Genomic DNA, 14953 nt, shown 5'->3' with positions numbered 1-14953 from the left:
ACCTCTGCAGCAGCGCTAAGGCTGTCCGACTGACGGACATCCCCCGAGGGCTCCCAGACTGCGAGAGGTTGCAGGCCAGCTGAGGGACACCCCCGCCCCCCGTCCCGAGTGCACGGATTTCGTGCACCAGGTCTCTAGTATAATATACTATACTATACTATAATATAATTTAATTTTTGAGTACTTACTGTATGTCAGACACTATGCTAATTGCATCTTAAGTATATTCTCTCAATAGCCCATAATGTATTGGTTGCTTTGGGTGAGAAAATGATTGGGTTGGAAAAATCAGATAATTTGTTGAAGTAAGTAGGGTAATTGGGATTTGAACCTATGTAGCTCAATTCTAACTTCTTTACTTCTATCACTATTCTATACTGCTTGCTTAGTATTTAAAATAGTCAAATGTTTTAATTTGTTAAGTTAGGGAAAAAATGGCTTGTGACCTTAAACATACACATGCATTTTGCTTTTTTAGTCCATCTGATGTTATATTTTCTGTTTGTTTTGTTCATTTGAAGATCCTAACAAGCTATTGGTTATTTTACTGAAATATTACTTGATTAGACTTAAAAACTCTCCGTGTTCTCAGATTGTCATTCATTGACATTTGAGTTCTATTTGTTTGCAGTAAATAAAACTTGTGAATGATCTTTAACATAGCTCGTTGAAAGCCATGCATTGTTTTTCAGTTGATGTTGACCATTCTTTAGTTTTGTTAAAAATTGAAGGGAAACAAAAGCAAAAATTGAGGGGAAATATATCACTGCTTTCTCTCTTTTCTTTTACAATCCAGATCTGATCAGATTAATAGAATTACTTCAATTAAGATAATTTTATTAATGTTAATATTATAGTTCACAAACTTTGTCAGGCTGTATTTTTGAAGTTTGTACATGAGCAATTCTCACATATTTTACATTCTTAAAAATTACTGAGGACCCAAAGAGCTTTTGTTTGTTTATAGTTGTTATTTACCAATTCATAAATTAAAACTGAGAAATTGAAAAGTATTTAAAAACATATATTAATTACATATTAACATAAATAACATTTTAACAAAAAATAAGTTTTCTAAAATGAAAAAAATTAGCAAGAACAGTGGTATCCTATCTAATAAAAGACAAAAAGGGTAATTAACCGTACCTCCGCTACCCTTCCCATTGGCTAATCAGGGCAATATGCAAATTAACTGCCAACAAAGATGGCGTCTGGCAGCCACACAGCTGAAGCGAACATGAGGCTTGCTTGCTCCAGTGATGGAGGAAGCCAAGGTTTCCCGCCTGCCGTGGCCTAGCTCTGAGCTCCTGAGGCAACAATGTTTCAATTATAGAAGCTAAACAAATCCCAGATACCTTCTTTCAGCCGGCCACAGCCTCAGAGCTGGGAGCACCAGTGACCGCAACAATGTTCCAATTATTGAAGGTAAATAAATCCCAGAATTAAAAAAAAAAGTAAAAAAGGAGAGGCTGGGAGCTTCAGTCCTCTGCCGGCCTGAAAACGGCCCTCAGCCCCTCACCCAGGCTGGCCAGGCCCCCAAGCGGGACCCCCACCCTGATCCAGGACACTCTTCAAGGCAAACCACCCGGCCCCCACCCGTGCACCAGGCCTCTATCCTATATAGTAAAAGGGTAATATGCAAACTGACGCTAACAGCAAAAAGACTGGGAATGACTGGTCACTATGATACACACTGACCACCAGGGGGCAGACTCTCAATTCAGGAGCTGCCCTCTCGTGGTCAGTCGCTCCCACAGGGGGAGCTCTGCTCAGCCACAAGCCAGGCTGATGGCTGCCAGTACAGCAGTGGTGGTGGGAGCCTCTCCTGCCTCCTCAGCAGCGCTAAAGATGTCTGACTGCAGCTTAGTCTGCTCCCTGCTGGCAAGTGGACATCCCTTGAGGGCTGCCGGGATGCCAGAGGGATTTCTGATTGCCATCTTAGGGGATTGCCATCCCCTGGGGATCGGGCCTAATCCAGCAAGTGGTCATCCCCCGAGTGGTCACAGACTGCGAGAGGGTACAGGCTGGGCTGAGGCGCTCCCCCTCCCCCCCCAGGGCCCAAGGGCACAAATTTTTGTGCATCGGGCCTCTAGTTGTTTCATACTTTTGTAAAAATCAAAGACAGCTAGATTCCTATATCTGTTTCTACATTCAGTATGTTGCCATATATTGTTTTGGTTGAAGAATATGAAGAAAGGAAGCAGCTCCTAAGCGTATTCTTATACCTTTTTAAATGATAGTGTTATTCTTTTTTAATACCAACGACTGACAACTGATAACCTCTTTAAAAAAAAAATCCTATGTAATAAAAGCCTAATATGCAAATTGACTGAACGGCAGAACGACAGGTTGCTATGACGCGCATGACCACTAGGGGGCAGACGCTCAATGCAGAAGCCCCCAGCCTAGCCCAGGCGGGTGCCAGCAGGGGCCATCCGATTATCCCACTGGTCAGCATGGCCCCCAATTGTCCTGCCAGTTGCCCCACAGAGGGAGGTGACTGGTGGCAGCAGCAGGGGGCAGGGCTGGGGAGTGGGCGGTGCCAGGCCAGCCAAGGCAGGTGCCAGCGGGGATCCCCCCAATTGCCCCACCGGTCACCCCACAGATCAGCTCTGATCACTGGCCAGGCCTATAGACCCTACCGTGCACAAATTTCATGCACTGGGCCTCTAGTATATAGTTTATTCGAAAGGAAGCAGCTCCTAAGCGTATTCTTATACCTTTTTAAATGATAGTGTTATTCTTTTTTAATACCAACAACTGACAACTGATAACCTCTTTAAAAAAAAAATCCTATGTAATAGAAGCCTAATATGCAAATTGACTGAACGGCAGAACGACAGGTTGCTATGACGCGCATGACCACTAGGGGGCAGACGCTCAATGCAGAAGCCCCCAGCCTAGCCCAGGCGGGTGCCAGCAGGGGCCATCCGATTATCCCACTGGTCACCCTGCAGAGGGAGGTGACCAGTGGCAGGGGGAGGGGGGCCGGGCTGGTGAGCAGGCGGTGCCAGGCCAGCCAAGGCAGGGGCCAGCGGGGATCCCCCCAATTGCCCCACCGGTCACCCCACAGATCAGCTCTGATCACTGGCCAGGCCTATAGACCCTACCGTGCACAAATTTCATGCACTGGGCCTCTAGTATATAGTTTATTCATTTCAGAGAGGAAAGAAGAGGGGGAGAGAAATAGAAACATTGATGATGAGAAAGAATCATTGATCAGCTGCCTCCTACATGCCACTACTGGGGACCGAGCCCGCAACCCAGGCACGTGCCCTGACTGGGAATCGAACCCTGACCTCCTGGTTCATGAGTTGATGCTCAATCACTGAGCAACACCAGCCGGGCACAACTGGTAGCCTCTTAAAGCTTAGTTGCAATGTGGAATCTGAAACCATATCAATGAACTTTTTATATCTTTATGAAGTTACGGGCACAGTCCATGGGACCACCCTCGTTTCTAACACTGTTGCAAAGTTTGAGGGGTTTCTTAAAAGCACCATCAGGTTAGATAATCCACTAGGAATTTCAGAACTCACTAAATGCTATTAAACTCACAGTTATGTTTTATTACAACGAAGAGATACAGATTAAAACTAGCCAAGGGAAGAGAGGTGCATAGGTCTGAGTTCCAACACAGAGCTTCAGTTGTCCTCTCCCCATAGAGTTATGGACAGTATTTCTTTCCTAGCAACTGTTTGACAGTTTGCAAAGAATATTGCCAATCAGGGAAGCTTAACTAAGCCTTCGTATCAAGAGATTTTGTTAGGCTTCCTAGTTGACTGTCTAAGCAGCTGACCTTACATCTTCAGCTCCTTCTGGAGGTAGAGCAGACACTGTGTGGCTGGAGGTAAAGACATAATTAGCAGTCAGGACATTCTAAGGGATTGGAGATCACCTCCCAGTAGCCAAGGACGAACCAGACCTCTCTTTGGGTATGATTAATTCTCTACTAGGTACTTTTATATTAAAATCTGTTGGCCTGTCTTGGTACTCTGAATGGATCTTTTACCCATGCGTGATTCTCTAGTATTATGCATTGGTCATTTGGAAAACAAGTGATTGACTGAATCTATGCACATCTTTCAAATGTTACATTTTAAAGTAGAAGCTGTCAGGTTCACAGTGATGGTTATGAGTTTTCCAAAATTCTGATTTTCACTTGAAAGCTTGCATTATTAGCAACAAATATTTTTAGCTGTTTTCTTTGAACACTCATTTTGTTTATTTTTTAGCAGATGACTGCCAAATACCCAAATCTGAATAACTGTAGTTTTTTAGTTATTCTTTTAAGTAAAAATGGTGTTTAGATTTTTTTAAAAAGCATCTGACTCAGCTCATAACTGAATCAATCACAGAAGTGCTTTTCTTTGTGACATCAAACTGAAGTCTGATGACATACTTGCTGTTTGGTCATAGAATATTTTTTAAAGTGTATTCAGGAGTTCAGGTTTAATAAACCAGTACTTTAAAAAAAAATGTTTATTGATTTCAAGAGAGGAAGGGAGAGGGAGAGAGAGAGAGAAACATCAATGATCAGAGAGAATCATTGATTGGCTGCCTCCTGCACACCACCTACTGGGGATTGAGCCTACAACCTGGGCATGTGCCCTTGACTGGAATCGAACCTGGGACCCTTCAGTCCACAAGCCGATGCTCTATCCACAGAGCCAAACCGGCTAGGGCTAAACCAGTACTTTTCACTACTTCGTGAAGGACAGTTTAAAGTGAAATTACCTTTTTCTTTTTCCTTTTTTAATTTTGTCAGTAAAAGAGCAAAATGACTGCCATTGTAGTTTGGTACCATTTGCCTTGAATTGTGCAAAGGTGCAAGCAGTTTTATCCACCATTGCTTTTATGCCATCAGAGGAAAGGTCAGCATAGTGAAAAAGGCAAATTACATCTTAGTGTTATTATGAAAATAGTTTTACCTTGGCGTTCTCCTCAAAAGGTCTCAAAACCCCAGTGATCCTTGGAGCACATTTTGAGAACCACTGTTTAAATAAAATGTGAGATGACTATTTTTATGCAGGATGACACAAGCATGAATAAACTTTGCTTTTGCATTCTCTCTGTTCCAGAGAAAATAATGGACTTTTAAATTCAATATTTTAGCTTTACTCTTTAATAGAAACAAGAAGTCAGAAGCCAGATTTAAGAATAAATACAAAATTGATCATTCTCAACTATACTCTTATTATAATCAAATAAGCTTACTATTTTTTGCTAACTTTATGGTTTTTTTAAATTTCTTTATTGGTTAAGGTATTACAAATGTGTCCTCATTTCCCATTAACCCCCAACCTCCCTGGCCTCCCCCCCCGCCCCCCGCCTCACTCATGCTCTCATCCCCCTGTTGTCCATGTCCATGGGTTTGGCTTACACGCATGCATACACGTCCTTCGGTTGATCTCTCCCTATACCCCTACCCTCCCCACTTTCCCTCTGGGGGTTGATAGTCTGATCGCTGTTTCTCTGTCTTTGGATCTGTCCCTGTTCATCCGTCTATGTTGTTCTTTATGTAACTTTATGTTTTAATAAGACTATTTAATCATTAATAGTTGGAACTATCTCATAAGTGTTTTTCAATTATGTAAGCCTTTCAAACTAGGAAGCCAAGTTTAACCCACATTTCCAGGTGAAAACATCTCAGACTAAGGTAATAAGGCATAAGTAATCTTAAGTCAGAGGAAGTTCTTTATAGTTAAGGCACAGACAGAAAATGCATGAATATAATTCTCCTTCTTCTTATGAAAATAAACTGATTTTCTTTGAAAACAGAACCATTGTACACTGGCATATTCCCTCCTTTTTAGTATCTAAGAATGCTTGCCTTCTAAGTTTAAATTTTCCTAGTTATTGAAGTGCTTTGGAAGGTCACACTCAGTGAGAAAATTCTGCAGCAGAATAGTGACCTCTGTTGAGTAATGCCATTGATCCAAATACTAAAATAGGTGGTACTTTTAGCTTAAACTGTATAATTTGCATAGTTCTATGTAAAGATGTAAAAAATAATAGAAGCTAATTTACGAAGTCCCATATTATAAATGTGAGATACATCTTGTTCTTATTTTGAAGTTCTTTGAACTGTTAACTTGAAAGATTTTTGTTGTTGTCCTACCTCTATATTCCAATCTGTTGGTCGACCGTTCTCTATACCTCCATGAAGTTTTTTGTGTTTGGAAGGAAATAATTCTGTTGGAATTGGGAAGATGCCATAGTATTTGCAAATTCCTAATAAGTAATGTTCCAGTTAAATACTCTGTACTTTTGTCTTTTGCTTCTCTAATTGTATTCTTCTATAGTATTTTCTTAACTTGAGACTGCAGTATTTCAAAATAGATTACATAACTGGGTCTTTATCTCTACATAATATGAGTGTTGGAATAAAATCTGTGGTGTGTAAAATGTTCCAATTTGCATTGAACAGTGCTTGGGACACAATAGATCAATAGGGGAAGGAAAATTAAAAGTTGGACACCAATTATTGATTTTCAATTCTATTTAAAAAATATTCAGTTTCTATTATGTACATGGCAGCTTGTTAGGTACTACATATTAATTAATATTAATTAAATATTAATATTAAATTAAAATTTAAGGATATTAATCCTACTCTTTTATTTATTCATTCATTCAGCAAACCCTTGTGTTGGTCACATTATATTTTAGGAATTTGATTAGTTTTTTCTCTGAAAATGATTTTTAAAACAGCAGAGTATGTTAACTTTTTGGTTTCTTTTACTCAAGACCAGATTTTTATTAGTACATCTATCCTATATAATAAAAGGCTAATATGCAAATTGAATGGTGGAACGACCAGTTGCTATGACGTGCACTGACCACCAGAGGGGGAAGACGCTCAGCACAGGAGCTGCACAGGGGGTGTGTCGCTCAACCAGAAGCTGGGTTCATGGCTGGCGAGCGCAGCAGCAGTGGCGGGAACTCTCCCGCCTCCGTGGCAGCTTGCAGGGAGCAGGCCTAAGCCATCAGTCAGACATCCCTCAAGGGTTCCTGGACTGCGAGAGGGCGCAGGCCAGGCTGGGGGACACCGCCCCCCCCCCGAGTGCATGAATTTTGTGTACTGTGCCTCTAGTATATATATAAAGGCCTAAGCGACTGGCTGATCATTTGACCATCTGACTGGTAGCTATGATGTCCACTGCCCCCTCGTGGTCAGTGCGCGTCATAGCGACCGGTCGACCAGTCTTTCAGTTGCTTAGGCTTTTATATACATGGATTCTTTTGACATGAGTAATATGTCAATGTTCCTAGCATACTTTTTAAGTTAAGAATTATTGATCCTGACAGATTATCAGATCACTTAGAACAGTAGTTGCCAACCTTTCGGATCTCACAAGCCACCAGTGGTCCGCAGACCACCCGTTGGCAACTGCTGCTCCATAGGTTTCCCTAAACCAGCGGTCGCCAACCTTTTGGACCTCACGGACCACCAGTGGTCTGTGGACCACCAGTTGACAACTGCTGACTTAGATGATCTCTTTTTCCTTTGCTGATGTATTTTTACAATTTTAACCAAATAGTATACAAAGTTTATAAAATCAAACAGAACCGAAAAGCTTATAACAGAAATAAGTGTCACCAGCCTCACCCTCCTCATTCCTTAATTCTATTTTTCAGAGATAACCATTTTTAATACTTCTCACATTTTTTATATTTACTGTTATATTTTTACTTAAAGTCTTACACTGCTTCTATTTTAAACATTATTTTGTCTTTAATAGGTATAGATTTAGTTATTTTATATACTCTCTTTTCCCCTCCGAGAATTCTCACAGTATCATTGTATTACACTTTATTGTAGTTTAAACTTTTTTATTTATTGATTTTAGAGAGAGAGAGAAAGGAAGAGAGAAACATCAGTTTGTTTTTCCACTTAATTATGCATTTATTGGTTGATTCTTCTTTGTGCCCTGAATGGGATTAAACCCACATCCTTGGTGTATTGGAACGACATTCTAACCTACTGAATTACCTGGCCAGGGCTTTTTTTGCACTTTTAATTCCCTCCTAAATTGAGTTAGGTGTACTTCTGTTATGTACCCATGGGGAAAAAATAAGCCAACACCTTTCCTTTGCTCTGTAGTGGCAAACTATTATTGCCTGCTTATCCTTATTAGACATAAGTTCATCAAGGACAAGTAGTATTTGTTTCCTGTTCATTGTTGTACACAAAGCATGTCAAACATGTGGCCCGCAACAAATATTTCTGTGCCCTAGCCAATATAATGGTATATAAGAAACGTTTTAATAAAAAAATTTTAACTTAATTTTTATAACAATATCCTGTTATACATTATTATCAATAGTGAACTACAATGTTCGCTAATGACTGATTACTATAATTGTGTTGCATTCATTTCCCTTACGCGTCTTACGTACAGGCACACCATTTCTCTCCACTAATACTAGCAGTGAATATTTTAGCAGCTGATTACCTTTTCATTAGTCTTGGACTTACTTGTTTGGTGTGAACAACCGGAAATATTTTACTTTAGAAGAACAAGAAAAATAGGTTTATTTGCGTTATGCTTAATTTGTGCAGTTATTCAGTGTCTTATAAGTTAGTGTTCAAGAAAAGATATTTTTATTAAAATGTTCTATTATTTTAATGATTACTTATTTATTTCAGCCCTTTGTATTTATCATATCTCTATCTAAATAAACCTATGTTTCTATGAGAATTAAAGCTTTTGTGTTTTTTTTGCCGCCCACATAAACTTAAATCTTGTTTATTTGGCCCATGTTAGCCCTTGAGTTTGACATGCTTGTTGTATATACTTCAATGCCTGGTCCCGGGCAGGCGTGTTTTAAAGATGTTTTTGTTTTTACTGAGTTGAAAATTCCTAAGCTTAGCATTTAAGATTTTTCACAACCTGGCTTCTTGCCTACATTTTGGACTGATTCTGCTCATACTGTTTCTTTTGTCTAGACTCCAGACACTCTTCATCCTTTCTCTGGAAAGTACCATGTTCAAACCTCATATCCTCAGTGAAGCCTTTCCGGATCTCATGAGCATATGATATATCTCACATTTTTGTTCCCAGAGTTATTACTTAGTATATTGTAACAGTTAGGAGCTTGAGGTCTGGAATCAGGCCTGGAATCCACGCTGACTGCATCACTAATTAGCCATGTGACTTTGGACAGGTTAGGTTATTTCTTCAAACTTAAATTTTCCCATATGTAAAACAGTTGGGTTATTATGATAGATTTAAAATTACATGTACATAAAATCTTTTACTAGCACAGTACTTGACATAAGAGTAAGTGTTAATTAAATGTTAACTATTATTATTAACTATAGTGCTTAAGCTCATGGATGGTTATTGCTATACTTATCTCCCTAACCTGAGTTCCTCGGCCTCTGAGTATTAAGTCTTATTTAGTAATCATAGCTCCAGCCTTAGCCGGTTTGTTCTTAGGGGATAGAGCGGTGGTTGACCTGTGGACTGAAGGGTTCCGGGTTCGATTCATCCAGGGCACATGCCCAGGTTGCCGTCTCAATCCCCAGTGGGGGGTGTGCAGGAGGCAGCAGATCAGTGATTCTCAGCATCGATATTTCTATCTATCCTCCCTTCCTCTCTGAAATCAATAAAAATATATTTTAAAAAATATTAATCATAGCTCCATTTCCTGGCAAAATGCCTGGCCCAACACAATATGGATTGTAACTAAAGTAAATGAATATCAATGTATTTTTTTCTGATTATTGTTTTGCAGTGATTTTCTTTTTACCACAAATGAGCATATTTTCAGTGCTTTGTAATGCTTAGCACATGTGAACAAACTCATATTGGTGAGACTACTTACTTTATCGTTGATGGTATGATTTATTCATCTATTGGTTTTATTTTTTTCCTTATCAAATCATTTCTCTTGCTAGTATGCTACAATGAAATAGTTTGATCAAATGTTTTCAATGGCTTTAGTGATTAAAAGGAATACAAGAAAGAGAAGATTCTGTGTTGCTCTGAATAACATAGTGGTGATTTTTCCTTCCAGAAACGAAATCCTGAAGTTCGACATGTTGATTTGGAGATACTATAGATTTGATGGAATGAATCACCTCAGAGGGACCTTGGAAACAAGTTTGTTGAGCCTTCTCTCCCACATTGAAGGAGTCAACGCCATTCAGAAGCCACTTTTTTTTAAGATGAAAGAAATATTTTATGTAAAGGGCAATTCAACAAACTACGGAACTAAAACTACTTATTTCTAAGAGACACATTACAATTTGAACCGGTTTGGAAATCATGTTTTTATGTTTTAGTAGGAAACATTTTAGTTAACTTAAATTGATCACAATTTCTCTTTTCGGCCTGTCAGAGTATATTGTACCTTCAGTCATCCATAGTGTTATTAATTTTATTTCCACTGAAGACTTCACTCCATCGAAACCTGCCAATACTGAACATGCGGGCTAAATCTTGGTTTGTGGTTTTTAAAGTCACTCCGTTTCCGTCTGCCTTTATAGAATGTGGAAATTATTTTTACATACCTTATGATTTTGCCCTGAGCATGAAGAGGAGCACTCTCCTAACCTGGTTATCCATAAATGTTCATTCCAGAATGGCCTTGGTTACTGAATTGAAGGAAGGCATCTTAATACAGCTTTTGAGGTCATAGTAGTTGCTATTTTGTAAAAATTTCTTATTTCTCCCTTTGCTTTTTTCTTATTTGGTTTAATTTTTCTGATGGCAAAAGATATAAAATAACCCTACATGTTTCCATGGGACATGTAATGACTGTTTTTTTGCTTTTGTTTTTTAACTGGCTTCAGTGCCATCATGTGTATTTACTAGGACATAATGCATTTATAAGTATTTTGACATTCTATAAAATGGGCTAGAAATATTTATAATTTTATAGATAAGGTAACATTTTACTTTTAATTTATTTAAAAAGGCACTACTTATGTAAATCTGAACTGTGGGATACTTCTTGCTTTAAAGAGAAAGGGAGAGAAGTAAATCTCTTATGCAGAACTTGTGTCCTTGATTTTTTATAACACCATAGTCTGTATCATGTCTGTAACCTGAGCTCCCCTTGGGTAGTTAGCATAAATATGGCTATAACATTCGGTGAGTAGCTTTCTAATGATCATACGGTATCAAGGTGAAAAGAAATACAATTGAGTAATTAAAAATCTAGTGCAAAACTACAGCTCTGTCTCCTTTCATCAGAACAATTCATATGCACTTTAGGTGGTTCAGGCAGCACTGAGCATTGTCCACACGAGTGATGGCTGCGTGATCTCTTTGCGGGTAAATGAGTGCTTGCAATAAGGACCTAACTACCTATATGAGGTCAGTATCTAAAACTTACTTAGATCGAAGTTAATGAATTAAAGCTAATTGTAATGCTGAAACAAATAACATTTGATTAAAGGGTTTATAATGATAATTTTTGATCCATAAATGTCATCTACTGGAAAATTGTGGAAGTGTACATTGTGGTACATTTATTTTTACCATTACAGAGCATTTTGCATGCTGTACATTTTAAATGAAATTACATTCCAGTTTTATTTTTTAAGATATAAAATTATTGTACATATACAATTTGATTCTCTGCTCTTATGGTTTCAAATTCTTCACTCATTTTTTTCTGAAACTGTTTTTTCCCCATTAGAATTCACTCTATACTTCGTGTTCTTTCTCTCTCCTCTTTTCCACCTGCCATTTGTTTTTCCATGTCACTGCCAATATGGGAAAGTACCAAATTCTATCCAATTCCCTCCTTGTAAAATTACTCTGAAAAATTTCACATAGTTAGACAAGAATAACTTAACTCATTAAAAAATATCTCAAAATTGATCTGTAGAAGTTATTCCAAATATTTTAGGACTCCCTAAAAGAGGCCAATTCCTGATACTTGGTTTTCTAATCTGATTTGATTGAGGTCATACCTATCTACACTAATAAAAGACAAACATACAAATTGACTGTACCTTTGCTATGCCTTAAGCCATGCCCACCAGCCAATCATCAACTATATGCAAAGTAACCCAACCAAGATAGCGGCTAGCCGCCATGGAGCTGGAGCAAGCAGGAGGCTTGGTTGCCCCAGTGATGGAGAAAGCCAAGCTTCCCGCTCGCCCTAGCCGTCTCTGAGGTCCACTCAAGGCTACAAAGTTTCAATTATAGAAGGTAAATAAATCCCAGAATAAAAGAAAAAAAGGAGAGGCTGGGAGCTTCCGTCGCCGGGGGGCTTGGCCAGCCTGAAAACGGCCCTCAGCCCCTCACCCAGACTGGCCAGGCATCCCAGTGGGGACCTCCCCCCTACAGCGGTGGTGGTGGGAGCCTCTCCTGCCGCCTCAGCAGTGCTAAGGATGTCCGACTGCCTCTTAGGTCTGCTCCCTGCTGGTAAGTGGACATCCCCTGAGGGCTGCCGGGCTGCCAGAGGGATGTCTGACTGCCAGCTTGGGCTCGATCCCCCAGGGAGCAGGCCTAAGCCAGCAGGTGGACATCCTCCGAGGGGTCCCAGACTGCAAGAGGGCATAGGCTGAGGGAACCCCGCCCCCCCCCCAAGTGCACAAATTTCTACTAAAATTGATGTGTAGAAGTTATTCCAAATTTCTTAGGACTCCCTAAAAGAGGCCAATTCCCGATAACTTGGTTTTCTAATCTGATTTAATTGAGGTCATACCTATTCTTAAATAAGAATTGAAGGCTTATGTTTCTGTCTTATTTTCAGTGCTGTTGTGCACTGGTATTTTACAGTTTGAGCAAAATTGGATATGAAGAAGCACAGTACATATCAAGCAATTTGAATATTTCTGTGGGATTAGGAAATGTAAGACCTCTCTGGACCTTTTTTTTTAAAAACTAGAGTCAAATTTGAATTTGAAAAACAGGAAATTTGGGTCTCAAAGTAAGATATCTCATTCAGGTTTCGTGTGTGTGTGTGTGTGTCCAAATTAATACTTCTCTTAAGTCTTGTCCTCTTCCGTAGCATTTGAATATTTAAACATACAAATCAATACAGTGGGGCCTTGACTTAACGAGTGTCCTGACTAACAAGTTTTTCAAGATACGAGCAGTCTCTTGGCCGATTTTTTGCTTTGAGTTGCAAGCTAAAATTCGGGTTACGAGCCCCTTCAGATACTCCACTGCTAGTTGGCGCAGCGAACATCACAGTGAACGCCACAACATCAGCCCAGCATCACGTATCTCACTCGTTCACTTTTTGATTTGACATACGATTCGTAAGTCAAGGCCCCACTGTATTTTAAAGGAAAATAGCTCCTGTAGTAGAATAGTTGTAAGAATAATGTTGGACAGAAGAGGACGGTCAAGGGCCCATGACTCCACTCTATACTAAGCTGAAATCTGGGAACTACCAGAGGTCAAGTGTGCTTGTTTTCAGCTTTGGCTGAGAATGGATCTCTAATCAGGCCCTGAACTAAGTAAGGCGGCACATTTTTTGAGACCGTGGCAGAGGGAGGGGGGATGAGGGATAGAAACCTTTATTTAAGTGGACCATATTGGTGGCCAATAGTATCCAGTTCCAAAGAGGAAGATTTCTGAACATAGGAAACTGAACTAGGATCAGATTGGAAATCCACCCCCTGCCACACACACACCCAGAAAAGTTAATCTCTGCATACAGCATCCTACACAGACCCCACATAACCCAGAATAACAAAGGCATAATAACACGTGAATTTTGGGTATATGATTTTAGTGTTACCTTAATTATCCTATAATTTGGATAATGTTTTTTGCTAAAATTGTACCATCTAAATAAAGGAAATGACATGTCTTAAATCTGATAACTTTTTGAGGTAGAATGCTAGGAACTACAGAAAACTGCACAGGCATTTGGAATTTATACTGTCTTTCTCAAATTGTATTTGTCAAGTTTTGGCATTTAAAAAAAAAAAAATCTGACCTCCAATTCGCCGAACTGTCAGAAGTCAGTGAAGCAAAGAATTGAATGTAAAATGTGGATTCAGAGATTGTCTCTCCTAACTCCCTCATCCCTGTCTCTGAAATGGGACTTTGGAAGGATTTATATAGAAAATTGGTCTTGCAGCCTTTACATTTGCACTTAAGTTTACTAGCATTCCTAGACTTGGTTTTATGGAAAAAGAGAAATTTCATTTCTGTTACATTGTTTCAGTTGTCTGATTTCACTGGCAGATTAAGATGGTCCTGGTCCCTCAGGATGCTTTTTTTTCTTAATAAATGTCTTACATAAATAAGAGCAGGTCACTTATTAGTTTGGGATTTTTCCCCCTGATAAATAAATGGTTGGGTTGGTTTTTTTTGGGAACATAAATCCTTTTTTACCTCATGTGTTAAGAACTAAACTGTGTAATTGGATACATTTTACCTTAAAAATCATGCTTGTTTTTTACAGAATTTATTATTCATTGAGTTTGTTAGATTGTAGTTTCCTGGTTTCACAAAACTATCACACCTTTTTTTTTTTTTGATCCTCACCCAATGATATTTTTCCATTGATTTTTAGAGAGAAATATTGATGTGAGAGAAACACATTAATTGGTTGCCTCCTGCATAAGTCCCAACCAGGACCCAGGCCAGTGAGTAACCTGCAACCGAGGTATGTGCCCTTGACTGAAATCGAACCCGGGACCCTTCAGTCCACAGGCCAATGCTCTATACACTGGGCCAAACTGGCTAGGACTTCAACAATTCTTAATTCTAAAATCAGTTTTCAGTATAAAGAGAAATGTTATTAGTCTGCTATTAGGATGTCATGTGTTTGCTAAAGCACAAATCTAAGAAAATATATCCTTTAGTGATAGATAATATTACATTTTGATAAACGAGCAAAATATAGAATTGTGTGTTTGTCTTTAAGGGCTATAGATATTTAAAATGAGATTTTAAAGTAAAAACATACCTGTTTATATTATTACTAGAGGCCCGGTGCATGAATTCGTGCACCAGTGGAGCCCCTT

The 14953-nt window shown here is 39.2% G+C and overlaps 1 protein-coding gene across 1 annotated transcript in view; it reads left to right on the top strand.

The window, feature by feature from the left end:
- Positions 1–11396, top strand: part of SLC30A9 (solute carrier family 30 (zinc transporter), member 9) — a 73186-nt gene extending 61790 nt beyond the window's left edge. Inside the window, exon 18 of the mRNA XM_015572391.1 lies at positions 10027–11396. Within this exon, the coding sequence (XP_015427877.1) occupies positions 10027–10071 (45 nt within the window). The 3' untranslated portion in view covers positions 10072–11396. The remainder of the gene's footprint in view (positions 1–10026) is intronic.
- The last annotated feature ends 3557 nt before the right edge of the window (positions 11397–14953 follow it).

This window comes from Myotis davidii, unplaced genomic scaffold (assembly GCF_000327345.1).
Source record: "Myotis davidii unplaced genomic scaffold, ASM32734v1 scaffold629, whole genome shotgun sequence".
Taxonomy (NCBI): Eukaryota; Metazoa; Chordata; class Mammalia; order Chiroptera; family Vespertilionidae; genus Myotis; species Myotis davidii.
Note: the sequence above shows the minus strand (reverse complement) of the source record. Positions and strands in the feature narration are given on the sequence as shown.